The sequence below is a fragment of the Phytophthora infestans genome, genomic scaffold (assembly GCF_000142945.1).
Source record: "Phytophthora infestans T30-4 supercont1.1 genomic scaffold, whole genome shotgun sequence".
NCBI classification, from domain to species: domain Eukaryota; phylum Oomycota; class Peronosporomycetes; order Peronosporales; family Peronosporaceae; genus Phytophthora; species Phytophthora infestans.
In genome coordinates this window covers 5,212,635-5,237,594 of record NW_003303758.1, presented here as the reverse complement: position 1 = coordinate 5,237,594, position 24,960 = coordinate 5,212,635, and the positions used below count along the sequence as shown (strand labels likewise).

Here is a 24,960-nt window from a genome sequence, read left to right as displayed (position 1 = left end):
TACTTTTTAGCACCGAGCTAAAGTATCTAGGACCCATTATTTTGGTATTTTTCGCGATAGGAATCTTTTTAAATAGAAATATAATGTCGCTATGACTAACGAGGGGATTGTTTGCAGAGGCCGGTCAATGTCACATGGTCCACCAGTGAAATGCCTCTTTATTTCGATAATTTCAAGCTTGCCAAGTTCCACAATGTGTCGATCTATGTACTACAGACTCCGTCCAGAAAATACAAGGGGTGACCTCACTAAGTTCCGAAAGGATATTAAGCGAGAAAAGGATATGAGATCTTGCAAATCGTTAGTTTCACTCTACTTCTAGCTGAAAAGGCTGAAAACAGAAATCCCAAGTTTGCGAGGGAGTTTACTGTCTGTGCATTTCAGTTTCTAAGCGCAATCTACTTTAACCTTCCAAATCACATATTCTAACTCACCAATGACACGCGCCCATGTTGCGCTTGCCGGTACCCACGACAGACCATGAAGGTGCATGAATCCGACCAGCACCTTTGGAGGCGCTCGGACGACAGACGGGTGCAATGCACATCGTGGCGCTGGCGGCGGTGGCCTTTGTGAAGTGTGGAGGAAGAGCCAGGACTGCGTCCAGCTCAAACCTGAGGCTCAGGTGCCTCCAGGACGCGATGCTCGCGTCCAGAAGCCGGACTTCGACGGACCATTGGCTGGCGAGCCGCCAGCTCCATCCTACTGCTAATCCTACCAATATATGTTACCGGGGTTTTTCCGTGTGCTGCTACACACTCGACAACTTGCGCCGTCAAGAGCAAGCAGCAGCACTCGGTTTTCTCCCCTGCTGGACTTTCAGTCCCTGCAACTTACTGTTGTTACGACTACTTCCTTCATCACAATGGTCACCACTCGGCGTAGCCGAGGAGCGACCATCACTCAGCCTTGCTCATGACTTGAAGTGGCTTATCTCAGGCGGGAGTCAACTGGGCCCGCATCCGATCGTCGTGTACAATGGCTAAGGTCTTCCTCGCCTTGAGCGCCGCCCTCACGAAGGCCGCCCCAGTAACAGCCTCTGTGCCTCTTACCTTCGTGAATTCATGCTCGTACCTAATCAGCCTGTACGACAACAGCGAGACTGAGACCATCGCGGCTGGCAGCTCCACGTCGCGTGATTTGGCCAGTGGATACAACGGCATGTTCCGCCGCGGTACAGGCGACGAGGCCACCCTCGCTGAGTTCACCGTCTCTGGTGGATACACCTGGTATGACATCAGCGTCATCCCGCCCGGAAGCAGCAGTTGCTCGTCCTACGAGGCCTGCAAAGAGCTCACCGGCAAGTCCGGCTACAATGTGGCCATGAGCATCGTGCCCGACACGAGCTCAACCAAGTCCGTCTCCAGCTCATGCGCTACGCTCACCTGCCAGAGTAAACAGTGCTCAGACGCGTACCTGTTCCCGTCCGATGATACCAAGACTCACAGCTGTCCAGATACGCTCCCGTTCACCGTCACCTTCTGCCCCGGTGGGTCCAGTGCTAGCACAATTACCACGTCGTCTTCCACACAGTCGTCCACCCAGTCAGCGACTCAATCGACCGCGGCGACTACGGCCCCGGCTGCAACCACTGCGGCCCCGAAAGTTCAAGGCGACTACAAGTCGGGGACTGTGAGCACCACTACCGCTCCGTCCACGGCAACGCAGACTTCGACGTCAACTTCGAGCACCTCAACGACACAGACGTCAACTGGCAGCGCTGCATCGTTCTCGAGCGCCACTATCAGCTCCAGTTTCGTGTACAGCGGAACGGATCCCGGCTCCGGCACCGGCACGTACGGCAAGGTGACGGAGATGTCTTCGTGCACGACCGGGACCGTGTCCATCAGTGACCCTGTCGGACCGCTCAGTGAGGAAGTGTCCATGGTCTTCCGTGGCCCCTTAAGGTATTCACAACATTGCCGTTTTCAACGCCACCTCAGGCAGCGAATGGACCAAGGTGTCGTCCTACAGCCAGAACGGCACCCAGGACAACATGATCTTCATGAACAACCTCAACGTCGACTACACTGGCGCCGACTCGAGTCCTCAGGGTTATTCGACAGACGATGGCTCTGGAACTGCAACTAGCTCTACAGTCTTCGGTGGCTCTCTGGCTGATGCTTCGGACGCCTCTGTGACCGGCGGCGGTCCGTGCGTGTCCACTGGCTGCGAGGTGAACATCATGACTGAGACCAACTGTGCCGACCAAGATGGCTGCATCGGATACTACGACGACATGGGCTTCCACGGCTGGGATGGCGGCATGAAGATGTTCGTCACCAAGGTGCAAATGCCGACGGGTTCGACCGTCAACCGCCCGGCTATTTGGATGCTGAACGCCCAGGTTGTGCGTGCCAACCAGTACGGCTGCAGCTGCCGTGGTGAGGGATCGGAGGGAGGCTGCGGTGAGCTTGATATCGCTGAGGTCATTGAGACCAACACGGACAAGGACAAGGTGTCCACCCACTACTATTTCCTCGACGGTAGTGTGTCCCCCGGAGGTGACAACTACGCCGCGCGTCCCACGGACTCGGCGGTAACGTATGTGACTATCATCGACAACTCGAGCTCTGGCACTGTCAAGATCATTGAACTGGGTGGTGACGACTTTGACTTCGATGTCGACGCTGTGTCGGCTGATCAAGTGACGTCCTGGGTTGAGGCTTCGGTTGAAAATTTGCTAGGTTAAGGAGCGATGTGTACAGTGTCGTGGCTTACGGTTGCAACAAATAGATGAGAGTAATATTGTCTCTTTTCCAAAACTCAAACTCGTGTAGTAGTAACTGGATATCGGTACAGCGATTTTTACTTTAAATTACCATTCCTTTCTCGCACACAGTGTCTGACATTTTCTGAAAAAGCAAATTCTGTTCTCTTTATAACGTATCGGGGGTGGTGCAAATCGCGATCCCCACAGATAACGTCGGACAAAAGATTTGGCGAGATTGATGCAAGAGATAAATTATCGCCCACAAGACCTCGGTATATTGCAGCTCGAGCTATTCATATATTGCATGGCTACACGAAATGCACTTCAGCTACACACTTCTACATAATTAGTTTCAAAGGAACTTGCTAGTAAAGCCGCATGCCCCCTTTTTAGCTTTATGTTTGCCTAATTATTTTTCCTACCAAGTATGTACTCTGTCGTAGTGCCTTGATCTACTTCGATCTGCGTAGCACGGCAGATTGGATCGCCGGCTACGCAATGAATCACGAACTCAGCGTGGTTGTCGAAGAACACACAGATGGGCAGAGATCAGCAGCGCAGTGAATGCGCAGGACTAGATAACAAGCACCTACTCGCCTACGTGAAGCAGCCTGACTACGATGGTGTGTCAGAAAACGAGAGTGAAGACAGCGGCAGCGATATGCCAGAAGCCAACGATGAACCGCATGCCAACGCTATCAAGAACGTCAAAATCGACTCCGACGCTGTGGACTACAACGAGAGCGATGACGAGCTCAAGCCGCGGACGAGGACGAAGACTCTGGAGCCAGCTCCGCTGCGTCGATCAAGATGAAAGACCTCCCGGTTGTTCTACCATTAACCAGTGCGAGGCTCGCCGTGCACGCAAACGCGCCAGGAAAGAGAAGCCCAAACCTTAGTCAGCGCGAATGCCGTCGACAAGAAGCCAAGATCAAAGCCTTCTTGATGAAAACAATGAACAACATGCACGTGCGGCTGGTCAAGAATCTCACGACATCCTACGAGATATTCGGCTACATCTGCCAGAAGTACGAGGGAGACGCCTTCATGGTGATCCGTACTTCGTTCAGCACTTCTTGATGGAGATCAAGTATGAGGAGGGCTCCGACTTAACTGAGTTCTTTCTTAAGCTTGAGAACGCGATGAAAGTCGCGTCAGAAGCCACCGAATCGGTGATAACCAAGGGACATAAGTCTATCTACCTGTTCCACTCGATGCCCAAGTCGTGGAGGGACGATCTCCGCATCTGGAAGGGCCAGCGGAAGTATATCCCGTATGAAGACCTTAAACAGAGCACTGAAGGCAAGATTCGCGATCTTCAAGCTCAAGAGCTCTACACCTTCGTCAAGGGCACACCAGAGACCTCTGTAGCCAAGGGTAAGAGAGCTCTAGTGGCTACAGGACTTCCTGCGTCACACCCTCAAGGCCTTGAAAAACGCTAAAGTCTCTTGCGCTGGCGTCGAGCCCCCCCTGCTTTTGGCGGGGCAAGACGCTAGCATGCCAGCATCTCAACCTCATGCGGGTGGAGGAGGCATGTGAGCTCCTCTCGCCTGCTCCGCCCTCTGCACGAAACCGCCCCACCGCCTCAATGAACGCGGTGGCTCGAGCGCTGGCGCCTTAAGGGCTAAAACCTTCGAGAATTCGCTCGAAGGGGGGGGGCGGCGCTTTAACCTTATCGAAGTCTCGCCACCCCGTTCTCATTGGTGCAGAGATTTGTCCGCAACTACTCAGCCTCACACCTGCGGAACAACGACATCCTAGCATCTGTTAAGGCCGATCCGCAAAGCATCATTTACCAACACCGACGAAGGCGATGAGGCGTTTACTTTCGCCTTAAAAAAAACGATGCCGACGGGCGCCCTATTGTCGGCAATGGAAGCAACCACAAGCCGTTTAATATTGGTATGACTACCAGCATGTTGCTCAAGTGCGTTGATTGTGACACCCGCTTCATTATTTTTCGTATCGAAGCCACCTACAAACTCTGCCAAGTGGCCTACCCCCGTACCGGTTGTCGGTGTTTTCGACAAAATGAGAAGCTCCCACCTCGTCGCTACTTGTATTATGTCGAAGCAGATGCAGCTGCATCCTGCTAGAGCTCTGGCTGCATTTTATAAGGTCTACCTGGCTTTCATCCACTTCTCAAAGACGTTCGGCTGCTGTACACATATCCTGTTCGCCCAAAACACACGCGGTCAGATCGACTTGTTCGATCGCTAGCGACTTGTGTATCGTGGCGTCTCTAAGAAACGTAGGACTTCTGCTACCGGTAGACGTCAAGGCCCAGGATGCCCGACATCAAACACACACGTACTCTCTGTAAACTAGACACTGCGCACACTACAGCCGATACCATGTTTGTACTTATAATGTAAATCACTTTCAGATATATTGCTTACCGTCGATAATGTAGCGCTGCCATGTGGCAATGGATCTGTTGACCACCGAGCATCGTAGTCTTGGAAATGCATTTGTATATGTCGGTCATTTATGCTGCATGCACTAGCACTGTAGAAGCAACGAAAAAAACAACATTAAGTTGCACTTTCACTAATACAGCCTCCAATATACTTGCTTTGTGTGACTCACCCCGCGACAGCCAATCGGGCAGTATTTTGGACGCCACTGGGATTATTGTCAAACAGAACATGTCTTAAGCAGAACCTAGCGATTGCAGCGTCTCCAGTCCATTCTTGTGCAACTAATGAGCCCCTCCAGCGTCCTCGGTCGCGGCTTCGCCAGACCAGACGCAAATCAATTGTATCGGAGTTGAAGTTTTGTCACGGTCAATATATACCAGCAGACGGATGAAGTGTGGTACACAAACAATAAGCTCCCGTATCTATAGACACCCACGCGTGGCGCATGGATAACGTACTTCCGGCGCTTGTGTCTCCCCCAGGAGAGACGTTGGTCTATGAACATGCTTTTGAGTGCTGATAGCACACCTTTGAGTGGCGAGTGGTGAATTTTTGAGTGTTTCTCGTATTTGCTCATTTGCAAGCAGACGGACAAGTACAGTACAGAAGTCCCCTCAATAAGCGTGTGGGTAGTCTGGTTAATTTGCAAAGGGAGTTCTCAGCGCTTCTGTGATTTGTCAAATGTACCTCAATCCATACCGTAAAATACGACCGGAGTGAGATACAATTATTCGCTCGAATCATTAATAGAACAAGAAAAACATCATGAGGTTTTATCACAGGACGCGCGCGTCAGTAGCCGTTCCCTCCATCTTAATCTATCTTCACAAAAAAGCAAAACCTTGTAAGGTTTTATTACAAGACGCCCGCGCCACTCGCCTAATAAGTCCATGTCGTTTACACTTTCGCGCGCGCCACTCACAAGATTAGCAATGCGCAAACCCAAGAACAAGAATCGCATCAAATATCAGGTATTGTATAATATAACATTCGTCACCTTCTGCTACAATTGGTAGCTCAGTATCGCTACAATTATAAAGGGCGCCTTCACAACGAATAATATGTCTGCCACTGAGGCTGCCACAGCGTTCAAGGCTCACCTAAATTCGATCTATCGCTAAAAAAAGCGACGTGCCGCGCTAGAGGAGGCAAAGACTCGAAAGCCGAACGAGTGCTACGCTGACACAGCGTCGCGTAAATAAAATAAATCCCTTTTTAGTACTTGAGAAATAGTGCGATTGTTTTTAATCGTAAATCTGACGTATTGCTAGCTTAATTGTAGACGATGTGGTTGGATTAAGGGGATGTGGCTGACCAAAAGCTGTTGCGTGACAGTCAAATGCATTATGCTGATGATCACAAAGGGTTTGATCCGCCTTTTGCTCGTGCAAGACGCTTTGGAGCCCTGTGCCAACGGGTAACACGTTTTTTAAGCCTGGCCTCACAATTCGCAACATCACCCACCGCGGGACTATACGGAGAGAGGATCTTGCGTTTAATAAATTAGTTGTTGCAATTTCATATTTTTACAAAATCATATTTTTTTTTCATAATTTTACAAACATTAAACAATAATTATTTCAGGATGTATCGCTCGAGCTGTTCATGTTGCTGTTGAAATGGAAGTTTTTCTGGCTTCGGGTTTTTTGATCTCCGATAGTACGCGAGTCTGTTCAGTATGGACCAAGGGGGCGTTTGCATTGACAGCCCGGGAAAGCTGACTGTCGGGTATATGGGAACACGCAACGTCGATGTAGTTCAAGGGACCTCCGTAAATGGCTCCCGCTGCATTGTTTTCTTGTGCGCTTCAGTGACTGGAATTAAGTAACCCCCTCCCCCCGCACATTATTTTCAGCGGTACCCCGGATGGGAAGATATGAGCCGAGATGAACGCCAAGACGTTCTGCTCAGCGAAATGTGTACATGCCGCCCAACATAAAGCGTGGGCAGACCACGACCTTATGATGACATGGATCGATGAGATAATTGATTTTTTAAACTGGGAATACCTAAGGAGGTATGGACAGCCCCCAACGGGTTAATTCTACGGTACTGCGTAACGTTACCTCTGTCAACATTCGTACGACATTCAAGTCAACACACAACAGTGAATAACATAACACGCCGGCAGACAACAGCTTCGGAAAGCCAGGACGTCACGCTGTTAATCGGCGATTAACGTTTTTTCCAAGGTGAGTCAGCGGTCCTTAATTTTGACAGGTTTGAGGTACTGATTGTGTGGGTTTATAGGTTAAACGTGCCAGTGAAGTCGCGGTGGAAGCTCGTCAGTCGCTTCAGCATCTAACGATTTTTTCAAGGTGAGTCAGCGGTCCTTAATTTTGACAGGTTTGAGGTACTGATTGTGTGGGTTTATAGGTTAAACGTGCCAGTGAAGTCGCGTTGGAAGCTCGTCAGTCGCTTCAGCATCTAACGATTTTTTCAAGGTGAGTCAGCGGTCCTTAATTTTGACAGGTTTGAGGTACTGATTGTGTGGGTTTATAGGTTAAACGTGCCAGTGAAGTCGCGGTGGAAGCTCATCAGAAACATGAATTCACCCACGCCAGTCGCTTCAGCATCATGTGCCTCGTGTGTAGAAGTACCTTTGTTGGACAGGTAGGTCAACAGACCGCTTGATGTGGCCGTCTTGGCTAACGTGACCTGTTATTTTGATTGAACTATAGAAAGAAGCACTTTCGCATTCTGAAGCTACAGACCACCAGCAGTTTGATGAGGTTAAACCGTCAACTACGCACTGATGAGCTGTAAAATTGCTGTGAAATTCCACACTTGAAAAAAATCTTCCGGGTCCCTATTAAAATTGTTCTCTTTCACTACCAGCCATCAATATTGACAGCTTTGTCCCAAAATTCAGATTCAGTTGATCGACTGACTGTAAATGACGTAAACTGATCAGATTTCGTTGAGCTGTCGTGTCTTATTGTTTTTGCCACAATGGTGACGCGACCTAGATCTTCGTTTGATGACGATCAACCGAGAGGAGACCCAGCCGAAAGGAAGCGGCAGCGTAAGGCAGCTTATATGCGTGAATATCGGGCGACAAAGGGTAGATCAACGCCAGACTCAATCAGAGCACGTGAAAGGGAGAAGGATATATGCGGCGTTATCGTGCAGGGAAATACAACGCCGACAGCGTTGCTTCTGAATCAAAACATGAGGAGTGTGCTGCAGATAATGGGTTAAGTACCGATGATCGCTTGAAACTGTTGGCAGAATCAATTCTTCAGAAAAGCAACATTTCGGAGGAAGAAATTGAATTGATGGCAACGGGACAGAATTTCTCTTTCGATCCGAGGTTAGCGTTAGTGTACTACTATTGCAGTGCTGGCTACCCCGGAGCATTCGTCTTTGACGATGAAAGTATTCGTAAAAATGGAGTTGTGACAGATAGACTACTAAATTCATTGGATACCCCCCCGGCAACCGCAGAATACACTAGGTGCCAAGACGCTGCGGCTGCTATGGACCCATCTAAAGGTGGAATTTTCGCTTGTGCTTCGTGTTGTGAATTTCTCGTGGGAGAACGTGGCCATGTAAGTGTACCATTGTCTCAGCTACCAGAAACATTTCTAATCTCAACAGAAGAATATGGACAGCGTTACGGTGAAATCGCAGATGATGTAGTCAAAACATACGCACAGGTTCTTGTTCGGCCGAGTGGATTAAAATATTTCCTGAATCCTGAGCTTATCGAGAACATCCAGCTCTGTTCTAAATGCGCCTTGAATCCCCGGAAGTCAAAGTTTAGCCTGGCCAGTGGACATGACTACGGACGAAGTGCAACGCTTCCTCATCTCAACGCAATTGGAATGAGCTGTATTGCTCCCGTTCGCTGTTTCGGTTTGGAGCTCTCCCGATCTGGCAAGCATAGCACCGGTCATTGCATTTGTTTTCCTTCTAGCGGGCCCACAGCTTGTGCTAAAGTTCTTCCTGCTACTGATGTTGAGCGCAAGCCACGAGTGACATTTATTGGACCTGTTGAAGAATGGAGAGCTCGAAAACACAAGTTTCGAGGTTTGTACGATCTACCACATACCACCATTTTTTTCGTGGCTTTCGGTATAAAAGGAAACTCACATTTTTTTTCGAGAAGAGGGCATTCACATCGATGACTCTGAATCTCAAATTGAACAATTGGCTGAATTTCAAGATTCTATTGAGAATGACGTCGTCGTCAGTGATACCGCTGAGGTGAATGCTGCTGATAACGCCGTCAATTCTGAGCGTTATGGCGATGATGTTATTAATACTGGAAGTGATGAGGCTATTGTGCAACAATCCGCTGTATTGCAACCTGCAATGTTGCAAACCGATGAAGTAAAATCTACCATTATTAACGCCATGATGGATGTAGTTGGACTGAAAGAAAACGTGGCAGTTGTCAGAAGAGGAGCAACTCCAATTGTGGAATGGGATGAAAACAACCGCCTGGTTGCAGATGCATTTCCTACGCTTTTCATGTTTGCTGGTGGTATGCTTCCTTCCGGTTCGTTTCCAACTGATTTTACTAGGCATTTGATGTGCAACTATGATGGACGTTTTGAGAGTAACGTTACGCTTATTGCAACACTGTTCAACCAGTTGCAGCGTCATGCTGCTGTAAGAAAAGCAGCTCGAGCAGCAACAACGCATGCCAAAACGTTAAAAAGGCTTGGACGTTTGGCAAGCTCACCTGAATTCAAAGCGTCCCTGTCGGCAGCAAAAAAACGACCATGAATCCCCTGCCGCTAAACGTTTGAACGCTGGTCTATTGCGTATACTATCGGTCTTTGGAGGTTCCGTACCGTTTTCACCATTCGAACGCGCTGCAACTCGACCGAAGCTAGCAGCGATGCGTTTTAGGTTTGGCTTACCTCAATTCTGGATAATCGTAGCTCCACCGGAGCAAGATGACGCTACTCTCCATCGAATTATGCTGCTTCGTAAATTTGGGGCTTGAAATGACAAGACTAGCATTTACACTCGTGCTGATTTCAAATGGTGCCAATTACCTGAAAATTTGAAAGCGAGTCTAAGGCTTCGCTTGTCAATATCGAATTCGTGTCCTGCTTTGGCTGCCTTGTTTTTCGAAAAAAAGTTGGATCTCGTTTTGAAAGCGATTTTGAGATGCCCCGCTTCACAAGATACTAGAGTGAGCCGCAATTATTTGGAGCGAGAAGCTGGCGCATACGGAAAGATTGCCGGGCTTAACGGTGTTATCGAACCTCAAATTGATGGCCGTCTACATTTACACATGACCGTATACTGCTCTTCTTTTACGCCGGCGATTTTAACAAGGTGCATCTTCCGAGAAAGTACAGGAGTATATTGCGAAATGGATGGATGCTGTTTGTACCAACCGATTGTCAGCTACAACAAGAGAATGGCTAACTCGCTGGGAAAACTCACAGGAGAAAGTGCCACTTCCGCGAGCTCGTGAAATCTCGTTACCGCAAGCACGGGAAAACCTGGAAATATTTAAAAGTGCTGTGGAAATGTCGCTTTTGGCAACGAATCGGCACACCCACTCAAGAACGTGCATTAAAGGGAAACGTGAGAGAACTCAATGTCGTTTAGGTCGTCCTGCAGGAATTCACGACTCCGAGACGCAACCACTGCATATAACTCGCAGTGAAAGTGGGTGTAAAGGTGCTCCATTGGATTCAGAGACGAAACAGAAATTAGATGAAAGTTACGATCCAGAACTTGGAGAATTTCTTAGACCGTATATTCCAGGTCCTATTGTTTGGGAACAGTTTCGACCAGAGTCCGAAGGAATGTTTGTTGAAACAAACACACTATTATCGGGATTAACAGGGTCACATTGTAATTCCAGTGTAATGAATGGGGAAGATGCTGGGGATATGGTAGACGAATACCAGCAGAACTATATGACGAAGGAAGGTTCAGGATTAAAGAATGCTGCATCTGTGATGTTGACCGCTGTTGAAGATGTTATAAAATACTTAAGTGTTGCAGAAGACTCTGGTACACCGATCCGCCAGGGTCAATATCTATCAACTCCAACCGTAAATGCCTTTGAGGGAGCCCACGAGTGGTCTTTGTCATTGATGGTGTACGCACTACTAGGACACAGATCGTACGTGTCGTCTGAGGCTTTCTGGTACGTGTTTCCGCACGGTTTTGTAAAAGAGTTACGGAAGTCAGAACTTACACATACCAATCCGGACAAAATACCGAGCGATAGGTGTTTCGAAGATAGTGATGATGATAGTAGCAGCGATAGCGACTGTGATTCCGGCAGCTTGAATATTGATGAAGATGAAAATACTGACGTCGATTGTGTTTCTGGCTCGAAACCGATTTACCAAGCGATTGAGGAATTAGCAGACTTTGCTCATACAGAAGACTTGTCGGGGACAAACCAATTCTGTAAATGGGTCTCATTGTACCGGGGGTACACGATCGTACAAGATTAATGGTAAAATGATTTTTTCTCTCTCAAGTGGACCCGTATCGCTTTCGTAAGGAATATTTTCGAGATTTTTCACCGACCGAATTTGCGTGCATTGTGGATTTAGTACCTCGCCGAACGTCACGTAATCATTATTCCAATGCGTCTATGGTTTTGTCGGGCTGCGGAGATGGTGACAGTTCGGGAATTAGTGATCCGCTGGTATTAAATGCCCCAATGCCGACGGTATCAGCTGGAACAGCCTCATGTGAACAATAAGAAATTATAGACTGGATTTTATCGAACTTGGACAAACCGACTCCGAAGCAAACTCTTACACTAATGCACGGAGGGGCCGGAACTGGAAAATCGTTCGTGATTCATAAGCTGCAAGAAGAACTACGAATTCGAGGATTGAAAACGGTGATTACGTGTCCGACAGGAGCGGCCGCAAGTCAATTTCTTTGAGGACAAACCTGCCATGCTGCATTTAAGGTGAGCCGAGATGGAAATCGTATCTCAGCGTCCAAACTCGCTGAACTCCGGTTACTTTTCGATAGAACGGTGGGCCTTATCGTGACAGATCAAATTTCGATGCTCGGTGGCGAATTTGCAGTAAAAATTGGATAAGCGCTTGCGGCATGTGTATGACCCTGATCTTCCCTTTGGTGGGAAATCGTTACTTTTGGTACGTACAATTGAAATCCTTACTTGTGACGGACTGCTAATGTTTTATCATCTACTGCTGGTTACTATTAGTCCGGAGATTTTTGGCAACTAGAAGCTCTTATGGGAACACCACTATGCAAAACGATGTACAAACCCAGGTCTCAGTGAAGTGCTGACTCATGCACGTGATTTGTTCAGACGATTTCGCGTCTTTTTTTTCGAGACTCAGCAAAGGGCCCACGACTGCCCGGTGCAACAAAAAGTCTTGAGAGCATTCCCATCTGTACCTGAAACATATCCGGATGGACTAAAAATGCCCAAGAACTTCCGACCATTAAATGATGATGTCATTAGTGCTTTAACTCACGAGCTGACAAAAGAAGAAGTGGAAAAGGAGTCTGAATGGATGGACGAAACTACAATTTTGGTTACGAGTAACGTAGACAAAGCTGCCCTAACTTCGTGTTCCGCTAAACTACTAGCAACCCGTACAAAATCGGTCGTTTTCCGCTGGAGAAAAACAATTTCTGATGTGCCTCAAGGTTTGCTGGAGCTGCTCTACAATGATAAAGATTATCCAAACCTCTTTGGGTATTTTGTGAAAGGTGGAAATTCTCAAATTCTTGATAATGGGAATGGAAATGTAGAATGGGGAGTTGCAAATGGAACAATGTGTAAGATGATTTCTTTGGCCTGGACAAAACCGGAAATACCGAAGCCGTATTGGACTACTTGAATACTATCTCCGCACATGCGGGGGATGTTATTGATCTTCCTTACACACCTGAATACGTAAATGTACAATTGGTGACGCCTCAAGGAGACGTTGTACCCGCAACGACATGGCCACCTCAAAACAAGCTGGAGGCGAATTGGATACTTGACAAAACTGGTCGGAAAACACAAAAGTTCAGCATCATTTTTCCTATTGGTCTCGTTGCCCACAACAAAGACAAATACACCGTCAAACTAGCGCGGACACTTGCCCAGAAACAAATTGAAATAAAATACGAGCAGGTTGCAGTGGAGTTAGCGCTGGTAATGACGATATGGAAAGCACAGGGAGCAACACTTTGACGAGTGTTATTGTACTTGGAAGGAATACCTGGTGCACCTAAGTGGCTTTTTGACCACATCTACGTTGGAACCTCGCGCGTACGACTTGCCCGATTGCTTCGGTGTCTTCCTCTATCACCTGGATCTAGGAAAAACGTCTTGAAAGAGCTGCAGCCCAATCTGTATACCACTAAGTGGCGCATGGACATTGGGGAAGATGGCTATTGGCGACCTCACAAACAATCAAATTAATTTTCCGACCGTCAATTCATTAAAATGCTAGGTAGTTTGCTGCAACACTCTGCCCAACATTTGCGTAGCTTACGATCAGAGTCGGAAATGAATGTTGAGGTGGGTGATTGTTCTTCTTAGTGGTGTTCTTCCGAAATCCACGTAATGAAATTAACTGCATCAGCTCCAGCTAGATACAGGGCTTCACTAATATATGGGTGGCGTCCGCGCCCAATTGTTAGAGCTCCGATCATAAGAGCAGCACTGTGAGACCCTTCATCATACTCATTCTCCATTTGCCATCGTAACACAGTGTTTTCACTCTCTGCAAGCTCCGAAAATACGTGAAGAAATGCCGCAGCATGGTTGTCAGGAGTAACACGACTAACAATGTCGTAAATACGACAAAAAAATTGACCCCAAGCCAGACAATCCAACATAAATCCTCGAAAAAATACCATTGAAACTCCAAGGACTCTGCTAACGCAAATTCTCCTTCAGTTTCCAAATCTGGTCATATTCAAGGTGGTACCACGTGCCAATATTGGCATAAGGTGGGATACGCTCCAAAAGACAAATAGACAGCGATCGTCCTCTTGAAACAGCAATACCACACCCATCGAGCCATTGGTTAAGAAGAGCCACTGGATTTACTCCAAGCAAACGTAGTAGAACCTCATCTGTTCGCCTTAGGTGCCACGGAATCCGATGTAGGATTATATCAGAAAATTGAGGAAGGCAACCCTTACGCGATTCGTTGTCGGAACATTCTGGGTCACGGAGGCAAAAAGTAAAAGAAAAACTGGTGAAAACAACTGCCACGAAAATTAGATAGAATTGGACGTAAGCCTTTTGTTGAGCACTAACGGAAAGAACCACTGAAATATTTTCTGAGAAAAAGCCGTCATACCTAACGACCGAGTCTGTCCGATCCCACTACTTACGACGACAGATATTCTTTTGTTGGAGCCACCTGATTTCCCACAAACCAAAGTGCATGGGGTCCCAAGCCGCCCACAGCAGCATGGACTTCAAAGATATCCCAGTCCCAAAAAACTACAAGTCGCCCCTGCAGCGTCGAGACGAAAGACCTAACGACGCAAACTACCGCGTGCTTGCCACATCGGATGATAAGACTACACTACTGACGATATGTATCATGACCACACTAGGGGACTTACGTTTGCTTCTTGTGCGTGTAGCGTTCAAAGAATTTGTTGCCGAGAAACCCACAACTACTGAGAATGTCCAGATTTTCGCACGATTCATTTGGAGTAGTGCACACACGGTGAAAGACGGGAGACGCCTTCTTCGCCTTCATCGGATGACCCTTTTGCTGATGAGTCTTCGGAAACGCTCTTGCAAGTAAGTAACATTCATTTTTATTAAATGATTAAACTAACCCATACTGATTTCAGCGATACAAGGACAGCTACGAACACAACCAATACGGCGTTGATCAAGACCTCATCACAGCAACTATCTTTGATGCAGAAAATAATACGGAAGGTCTACCAGCTGCTGGACAAAAGGTTAAATTTACGCGATTTTGGAGCCCTAAGCTGTATCGCGAAATATGTTGCCAGCTCACTACAAAGATCGAGAACCTAGTCTTTCATGGGAACGATACTAATGCGTCCTCCACTACAAACGATCACACGGATTTACCTGGCCAATCAGAAAATGATTCTGATGTTGTCAAAGTAGAGACCACTCCAAGTTCCCCCGTGGCTCCCAGAAAAAAATTTCGAAGAGAGATTTACGAAATCGGACTGCATGAATGGTACGCCTGATGTCCACAACAAGAAGCCCAAGCCAGCTTGAAGAGTTTTTCGTCAGTCTATCTACCAGTGGTTGCGTGCACTCAAAAGAACTACCAAGCCAGCTTGAAGAGTTTTTCATCAGTCTATCTACCAGTGGTTGTGTGCACTCAAAAGATTTAACCTGCCAAAACTCAATTTTGTCCACAAAACTCAGTTTTAACTGCGACCAAAACACAATCTACTCAAAATAATATTATATCAAAAAAATATTTCGTATTCCCAGCGTAGTCATAGACGTCCTAGTATCTTTAAACAATTTGTTTTTGTTTACAGGTATGGATACCACGAGTAGATGGGCCCAAAGAGCTAATGTCGAGCAGTCTTAAGATAAAAATGCATTATATTAAAGAAGACTTGGAAAGGCAATGCCATCCACAGGTTCTATACATTCCTGCTGGCTTCAGCGGTCTGAGCCAGCCCATGGACGTCAGAGTAATGCGCTCATTCAAATCATCTATAGAGTACGTACTGCTTTGAGCCTGATTCTTAGCGCGCTACTATCAATAACACCAAGACTGTAAATGCATCGTTATGTCGGCTATCATGCATGTAGATCGGCCGTTTTCGAAAACTCCACAAGAGCGTCACAGTATGCTGTCAATAATTGTTGTGAAGGCATGGGACCTCGTCGAGCTTGCGATTATCGTTATCGGATTCCGACGCTCGAACCTGCTTCCCTATGGTCCGCGGGATGCGCAAGGGAAATTTAGTACTTCTGCGCTGGATCCTCCTGGCGGAACAATTACTTCAACTACAGCATATTAAAGACATAGCAAAATAAAAAAAACGTTTTTTTTCTTTCACTTCGGGAAACAAGTTTAATGAAAATAAGGGAGGGCGGTCAGCAATATTGAAAGAGAGTGAATGCTCGATTGTCAAAGCCAGACGCAGCGTTTTAACATACCCACAAAAATCTATCGTCTGATGTATAGCATATACTGAGCGTATACTTCCGCTCCGCCACTCAAATCATTCAGAAAGAAAGCGGAGGAAGGGGGATCTGGTGCGTGATCTCCTAGTGAAGGCCGTCGTACGACCTCCGCTGCCGGCCGCGCGTCTCAACCTGTGTGTTAAGGGAGCTGTTGACCCCTCTGCGAATTCTCAGTCGTCGCTGCACGTGTCCAGCGATGAGGAGTGGCTCGATTCCGCCGTCGAGACCAGCAGTAATACCAGCGGCCAGTCCAAGCAAGGGCGATCGGGGGGATTGGCGTATCCTCGGAGCACTCGGAAAGGGTCGGACGATGACCACGGGCTGGATGTGCAAGCGCCCCTCTTGGACCGACTGGAGTTCAAGTCGTGGGAGGACCTCGAGCGGTATCGGGGCGAGTACTCGAAACGCACGTACCAGGTAATGACTCCCATTTTGCGTTTTAAGCTACAATGCTAACTTTAAGTGCTGTGTCTGCAGGGCTTCCGCGTTCGGACTAATAATACCATCACTGCGCGCAACAACAAGTCCGATCGTCGGGTTCAAAGCAGCCTTTACTTTGTGATGAATGAAAGAATTACGGCAAGACGTCCACTTGCACGCATGGGGGGACATACAAGTCCCGCGGAAAAGGGAAGAGAAAGAGGATCCAGTCAAGAGCAATGGAGTGTAAAGCGCAAGCACGGTGGCTGTTCAGTTGGGATCAGTTGGTCTTTATAAAACTTAGTTGGGCTGAGTTGGTGTCAGTCGTTTGGGTTCGTGCTAATTTGGTAATGTTTTATTTTTTCAGATAAATGCATGCGTTCAAGTTGAAACGATAAGGTGACTTGTGCTATTATTTTGAACTGATTGAGCTCATATGTATGCTGTATTATATGGACAAGATTTGTCTGCAAAAGAGTGTTTAGCCAAAGATGTAATGGGCCTTGTGCTGTCAAAGAAATTTGCGGACGACCCCTAGTCAGTTTTGAAGCTGCCACATTAGGTGCTCTTGTAGATGGAAATGTGGGAGCCGCAAAAGAAAACATCCGCAGTAAATTGTCAGGGCTTACGAAAGAGAAGATAATCTTCCCCATAAAGTGCAATGGGACCACCGGTGCGCAGTCAGGATGAACCTCGGGAAAGGCAAGGTGGTGATCTACGATTCCGGCTCGTCATCCTACTTGCTGAGTGTTCGGTCCATCGCCCAAATGCTGCTATTACTACTACCAGACGGCGCGAGGCCGAGGCGACGTGTGCAAACGTACGAGTCCGGACTTGGAGTGCAAGTGGACAGCCACAACTGCGGCGTCTACGCCCTACTCGCCTTCAAAATGTTCCACGAGGCCGAGCTGCTTGGACATCTCGACAAGAGGACTCTGCAATGTCTTCGCTACCGATACCTTCGTATCTGCATGGATGATTAAGAAAGAGGTGGTAGTCACTCAGCTCACTAAGCGAAATACATTTGTTAACATGAAGTATTCATCTCGAGGCTGTTATACAAGAATGTATAAGAAGACAGACCACATGCGTCATCACGGCAGCATTGTTTGTACGGTCAACATGAAGTTGCAACGATTCCGCGCCAAAGTGCTGCTCAAAGCACATTGAAATCCGAATCCACGTCATCAAAATCAAAGTCTGTCGACATCCGGGTATACGCCTCCGATGTATACTTTCGAAACTGGCTTTTTTGAGTTGGGGGGGGGATGCCGATTGGACGCAGTTTAGGCGTCTGTCGGGCACTGGATGGGCGTTGGGGGGGGGGGGGGGCGGGGCAACAGGCCCCTCTCCAAATAATCAGTTCCGCGGGCCATATTGAAATGACCTGGTGTATTTCGCTCGGTTGGCTGGATCCCGCTGTATTTTACGTTATGATTTAATATAAAGGGGTATATGAAGTACAAGCTACGCTTTTTCAGGGGGAGGTCCGATAAGAAAATCATTTCGCTTGTTTGTGGCGCAGTACATGTATTACTACAGTATTTGCATGGAAAAGGAATTTGTAAAACTTATAGCCTCTGACACTGTATCCTCAAAGGTTTTTGAAAACACACGATTTGGAACCTCTATCAAGATTATACCTAAAAAGAATATTTCAACCAGGACGCTAACGCAAAAAACTGGACACTATTATTAATAAAACATACGGTAATGACAAGGCAAAACGTGCAGCGGTCAATACCGGTATATGTACACCGATACTACATGTATTAATAGAGCTCGACAGTGCGTTGGTGACTCCATCTCCAAAGCACAACAACACATATACCAGCATCTACACCGACTGTGTATTTCCACGCCTTTGAATTAGACGCCACATCAAGTTTTTTAACGCATTGGCTGCTGAGTCACCATGTACCCTTCAGCTCCATTTAAGCTCGACGACGCTTCGTTGCACACGTAGATTTGTGGGAAGTCGTAGCCACTGGATCGAAGTCCTTGGCCACGCTTCCTTGGCCGCCAGTTTGTTGAGTGTTGTCTTCCGCTTTGATTCCTTGGTTAGCGGGCGCCGGCGAGTCTCCGTTGTTACTGCCACTGTCAACTCTGTTCTCCAGACCATTTGAACCAGCCTTGTCATTCTCGTTCTGAGGCGCTTCCTCCTTCTGACTTCCATTTTGATTTGCAACGGGAGCAGGGTCCTCCTGCTTTGTGTTCGTATCGGATTTAGAACCATTGGCCTCGTTCACTTCTCCCTGTGACGGTGAATCGCCTAAGGAGCCAACACCGAAGTTATCGGTCGACTCCGATAACTGCGCAGCCTTAACCGGTTTGTATCCCGTGATCGCCTTGTACTTCTTCACCGTCTCCAAGGCTCGATCTCCATTCACCGAGGCAAACTTGCCACTCGTCTTAGCCGAGTTAGCGGGACACGACCGACCCAATGACGCACTGCAGTCGTCCGCCACTGAGATGCTCGCTTTCTCCGCATCAGCCTGCATGGGCTCCACCGTGCCCTCGAAGAAGTTGCCTTCAGCCAGAACGAAAGCGATCTCTCCGGGCTCGAACGAATGACCCGAGTTGTCGGACCAGAAGTTGTTGGCAATATGCGCCACCACGTTTGCACTGGGACTCGACGCGCCGATGATTTTTGGTGAACGACCCGATGTCGAGTGGATGTAGTTGTTAAGAAAGCTCACACGCGTGGTGGTGCCGTCCAGAATGAACCCCCAGTAGTGGCGACCGTCACATGAACTCGACCAGTCGTTGCGACCGTCGAAGTCCGAGTTACTGATCGTGATGATCTCGACGCCATCAAAACCGCTAACGAACATCTGCCGGCCAACACGCGATACCTTGACGTGATCGATCCAGATTTTCTTCAGCGCTCGGTCGTCAATTCCTCCCAGATACATGGCATCTCCTCTCCACACATACTGCGGGTTGAGCTCAGTGATGTGGATGTTCTGGATGATGATATTGTCGCCTTCAAGCTTGAGTCCTTTACCTTTGAGAACACCCTTCTTGCCTACTCCACGCAGCGTCTTGTTACTGCGAACGGAAAGCATTTGCTTGTTGGCGTTGTCGTATGTGATCTCCACCTTCACTTGCTGGTCACACCCTCCTGTGTGGGTGAGCGTGGTGTCATCCGGGAAGAGAATCACGTCCTGGCCCTTGAAGCCGTTGTTCTTGGCGAGACACTCAGTGTTGGACTTGGGTCGACATCCCGTCTCGGTAGTGTTCCCTGCAGAGCCGAGGAAGTTAAATTCCTTGTCAAGCACGACCACACGCGGCTGATCGTCACCGAGGAGTTTTTCTAGTTCCTCGAGGGTTTTGGGATGGTCGGGTGTTGCGTCGCCTCCTCCGGTGGTGCCGACAGCGAAGCCCGGAACATCTCCGGTGGTGACACTTTGGACAATCGACTGGACAGTCAATAACGCCCATGTGACGGTTGCAAGTAAAGCTACTTGACGAGCCCTCATAATTGTCGCTCGGCGATATAGCAAATACCGACTTCACGGCAGACTCAAAAATGAAGACCGACAATCCTGACTGACGATATGTTTACAGTATATCGTGCTGTTGACGATGCACAGTGATTACGCGGGTTTGAAATGATTGCCAACAGTAGCTGTACCGACATTACATGTACAGTACAGACAATCCTCTTTGAAGTGATATCTCAAACAGTTTTATCCCTCTAGTTAAGGTGGTTGGAGTAGCTTACAAAAAAGTGATACGGTTATTAATTTCTAGTGGCCCTTAACTAAAGAGAATATTCGTTTTGAGCTACGTCAAGTCTGTATGCAACTGCCTTTCACCTAGTGCTCTAAGAGCAAACCGCAGCGGTGGTATTATGGAGGGTCCACCTTTTTTGGAACCAATATGCAGGAGATATCGATTTTAGTGCCTATAGCTGTCGAAGTGGGTCGTATACAGCTTGGGCTTAGGAGAATTGGCCTCGATCCTAAGCCGTATACATGTACAGCCCAGCAAAAGTTATATTTGTCTATTTCGACCCCGCCTGCGATCCAACTCAGTGGGCTCGTCTAAGACTACTTTCTATTCTGGCAAACTTAGCAGCTCTTCGATGGACATCAGATATTTTGCAAGCGGGACATCGTCACGGCAAACATGGTGTCCTCCTCTTCAAGACTCTTATATCGACAGAATTTGCAGTCCAGAAGACCCTGCAGTTTACAAAAAAAGTGTAGAATTCCAGAGCTCCACGCTCTGTATAGGGGTTTGGCGCACGCTCACGCTGTACTAAGTACAACTTTGCAGTCGTGGCTTTGTCTATGGAATTGTTGTGAATTCAGTATGCTCTGCAAGTTGAAGCAGCACTCGCATTGGAGCAGCCTCCCACAGGAGAGGCCCGGCAAGTGTCCCGTGAGTGAAGGTCGCTGGGGTTTCTCACGTTGTATTTACATTTAGTTAGCTCAATCTCCATTTTGCAGGGTAAGAAACGCGTTAGTGTCAAGAGAGCTGAAGGCTAAGTAGTCAATAGGAATTCGTGTGTGCATTACATTGGATTCCTAGCTTACGTCGAGAAGTCTCTGCATACGCGTAACAGGGTTATGAGCCCAAGCTGTCAGTAAGGACAGTTGTGAGCACTCTGAAAATCCAAGATGTAAAACATGGTTGAACTCAACAAGAACGGACGCCCTATCGGCTGGCATGGCCAATGCTGGGTGTACTACAAGCAAATGATGGAGATCGCGTTCGAGGACAAGAACGTTCTCGAGTACGCGAGTGGAACCAAGACGTTGGCCTCCAACGCGACGGACGAAGAGAAGTCGAAGTTCAAGGAGGGCCAAGTCAAGGTGAAGCAGATCATTATGTCCTCGCTGTCGATGGAACTCGGACAGCAGGTCATGATAAAGAAGCCCGGTACAGAAATGTGGAAGTACTTGATGGATACGTACGAGGGTACGGCGAACGCGGCGACCCGTACGAACCAAGAGATCATTCTGTACAACAAGCTTCAAGCTGCTAAATGTAAGCCGAACTGGGATGTTCGTCTACATGTTAACAATATGTTCCTGATAAAGGAGCAGCTTGCTGCTATCAATGCTGATGTAAGAGATCCGATCTTCATAAACTTGTTGATTCGGTCTTTACCGGCAAACCCACGATTTGATCGCCTGAGAGGAATGGTCGAAATCGGAACCAGTGAGGTGGATACTCCTGAGAAACTCAAGGACCAGATCCTGCGAATGGACAGTTACAACAAGTGTGATAAAGAGCTTGGAGCTACTGGTGGCAATGGTGCGCACAACCAAGGGCAAGGACAAGGTCAACGAGCAGGACATAATCAAAAGCAGCGTTCTGGCATCAGTACGAAGACTGAGTTACCAGAAAAGGCGGCTGCTATCGCGACCAAGAAGTTGGATCAGCAGCAGAGCAACTGCTTCAGATGCCATCAACCAGGTCATCAGCAAAAGGATTGCCCGAAGAAGTCGCTGACGTCTACAAATGCGCCGAAGGTCAAACAAGCCACGTACACTAAGCGTCTCGAGAAAAGCGAGAACCCCAAACAGTCGGTGGCTCCTGTAGTGCCTGAGCAAACTTCGCAAGTTTCGGCTCCGGACACTTCCGTGGTGCCTGTTCCTGTGACGACAGCTACACCAGACATAGCGACCCCCACTGACCACGGACGGCATGGTAATAGTCCTAGAGGTAGTGATCAGCGTGATCACTGTGCTGAGGAATAGGCTAATTGGGAGCGGTGCCTGGACAACGCAGCAAATGTCCATGTAGCATCGGACCAACGCTACTTTACGGAATACAAGCCATTCTCGGACCAAAAAGCAGACAGAGTACGCGGATTTCAGAAGAAGTTTTGCGGCTATTCCGCTTGGCCATGGAACGGTACAGATTGAGGTGAAAAACAGTGGACCTGTTGTGATCCTTACTCTTCGAGATGTATTCTTCGTTCCGGACAGCAAGAATCTGCTGTCACACTCGCAGGCTGAGGACCAAGATTATGATATTGAGTATCATGGACGAAAGGGCAAGAAAGTGTACGAGCTCTGGGAGAGAGATAAAAAGCTTCTAGAAGTGGGCCGTGACCCATTTGGACTGTACACATTTTCTGCTCGGAACTCATTTCTTCCGAAGAACACCAGGGAGAACCCGAAGGTCGAGGAACAGACCTCCTCGCACCAGCCTCCGCCCCGTGTTACCATCACGGCTGCAGATGGCGCAGCTGATCTGCAGAGATGGCACGAACGACTGGGCCATCTGTGCCCGCAGTTTGTCAAGATGATGGTCGACCATGATCTTGTTACTGGTATGTTGCTGCGACAGCGTAGCTTCGCGGACTGCGAAGCATGTCACTTGGGGAAGCAGAGAAAACCTTCGCCCAAGCAGACGCTGGAGCGTGAGATCAGGCGGAAGAACCAAGTTGTCGTTGCAGACCTGTTATTTCCTCACCAGAGCTCAAGTGCCAAATTTCCCAAGGCTGTATTAGTTATAGTCGATGGCTATTCACGCTATACGACGATCTATCCGCTAAAGTCGAAGACTGCCTATGAGGTGAACACGGCCATGCGACGCTATATCGCTTGGGCTGAGCGCCTGTTCAGCAAATGCAAGGTGCTGAAAGTGATCACGGACAGTGGCAAGGAGTTCGTCAACGAGGAGATGAATCAGTGGTACCAACAACAGGGGATAGCGTTTCTGCCAAACCCTCCCCATGGTTCGCATCTGAATCTTACCGAACGAGCAAATCAGACGTTGACACACATGATGAAGACAATGCTCACCATGGCAGGCTTGCCGAAGCCTCAGTTTTGGATGTATGCTTTGAAAATGGCTACATTTATTCGCAATCGGTCGTACTGTCAAGCTATCAAGGATACGCCGTATCGCTTGATGATGGACGCGAAACCGGATCTACATCGCCTGAAAAGATTTGGAGCAGTAGCCTACGTGCACCGGGCTAAGGACCCGTCGCGTGGAAAGCTAGATAACAACTGCCGTATTGGCTTTGTGGTCAGCTACCTGGAGGGCCAACCAGGGTATGAGGTCTATTTCCCAACGGAGAAGGTGGTGCAGCACGTCCTGCATGCGTCTGTCAACGAGGAAACTCTCTACGAGGACCGGTATCAGGAAGGCTACCCCAACAACGTCAAGAACTGGTTGTCATCGGTAGATGAAGAACAACGGAGCGGAGACGCACCTGGTAGTACGTACAGGAGCGCCATTGACAAACAGGATGTTGCTGCCGAGAAGGACAACAATTCGCCACCTGATTCGCCAAATTTGCCAGATGATGAGAAGATCGAGGAATTATCGCCTGCTGCGCACACTCACTATGACCCTATTGAGTCACCGAAGAGTGACCTTAGTGGGACTAAGGAGTGGATGAGTATGCCGATGTATACTGATTTCCTGAAATCGAGGGCAGATCAAGAAGTAAGTCGTGCTAGTGAAGACGAAACGATGTCACAGCCCGACGTCTCTTCTCAAATACCGGAAACGTCTCAAGATCTAACGGAAGTAACAGCTCAAGACGCTGGTCAACAAGCTGAAGATCATGTGAGTGGAGATAATGCCCCGGAGGAGAAGACTGAAGAGAGCGAAGATCTTAGCGGATCAGGCGAGCCTATGATCGATGATCCTGCTAATAGTGATGATGAGGCCATGGAGGTGGAACCCTCGCCGTCATCTGAGCTAGAGAGCCAAATGTGCGAAGAGCCTCATGATACTGATGAGCTCTTCGAACATGATGGTGATCCAGGTCAAGTTTCCAGTGAAGAATGCGAGAATCACAAGGGAGAAGGTAGTTCACCTGCTGAAAGTGATTGGACGCTGCATTCGCCGTGGGATAGACTGGATATAGTGGATGCCTACGACTGCGAGCATCTTGAGCGCTATGAAGCTCAGTATGCAACAGACCCTACTGAAGAGGATGCGGGAGATGTATTCGCACTGCGGCGTGAATCCACGGGACTTCAAGAAGAAGTGGATAACCAGATCATTGCAGTTGATGCCGGCAACGGAATGGACACTGTGATGGAGCCGGAAGTACTCACTGGTAATCTACGTTCTTCGCTGGAAGCTGAACTCGAAGATGTGCAAGAGCACAAGCGACTGAAAGACGCCGGAGGACAGCCCCAGCGAATGATCCTTCGATCGGAATCTGAGCGTCATGCGCCTTACCGTACCATCTCTATGCAAGCTTTTGCAGAAGAGAATCAGTCAAAGAATCAGATTTTTGGGCCTGAAGAAGATCGATGGCACATCAAGGATGTTAAGATACCTCGAAGCTTTCCAGAGGC

General features: G+C 48.2%; 2 protein-coding genes across 2 annotated transcripts; one reads left to right on the top strand and one right to left on the bottom strand.

Moving 5' to 3' along the window:
- Window positions 1–978: 978 nt before the first annotated feature.
- PITG_00874 (carbohydrate-binding protein, putative) lies at window positions 979–2,692 on the top strand (the record flags this gene model as incomplete). Its single annotated transcript, XM_002909375.1, has 2 exons — window positions 979–1,907; window positions 1,948–2,692. The coding sequence occupies 2 exons, from the start codon at window positions 979–981 to the stop codon at window positions 2,690–2,692; spliced, it is 1,674 nt and encodes a 557-aa protein (XP_002909421.1).
- A 15,917-nt stretch (window positions 2,693–18,609) lies between these two features.
- On the bottom strand, window positions 18,610–20,157 carry PITG_00872 (pectin lyase, putative; the record flags this gene model as incomplete). Its single annotated transcript, XM_002909374.1, has 1 exon — window positions 18,610–20,157. The coding sequence occupies one exon, from the start codon at window positions 20,155–20,157 to the stop codon at window positions 18,610–18,612; it is 1,548 nt and encodes a 515-aa protein (XP_002909420.1).
- Window positions 20,158–24,960: the final 4,803 nt, after the last annotated feature.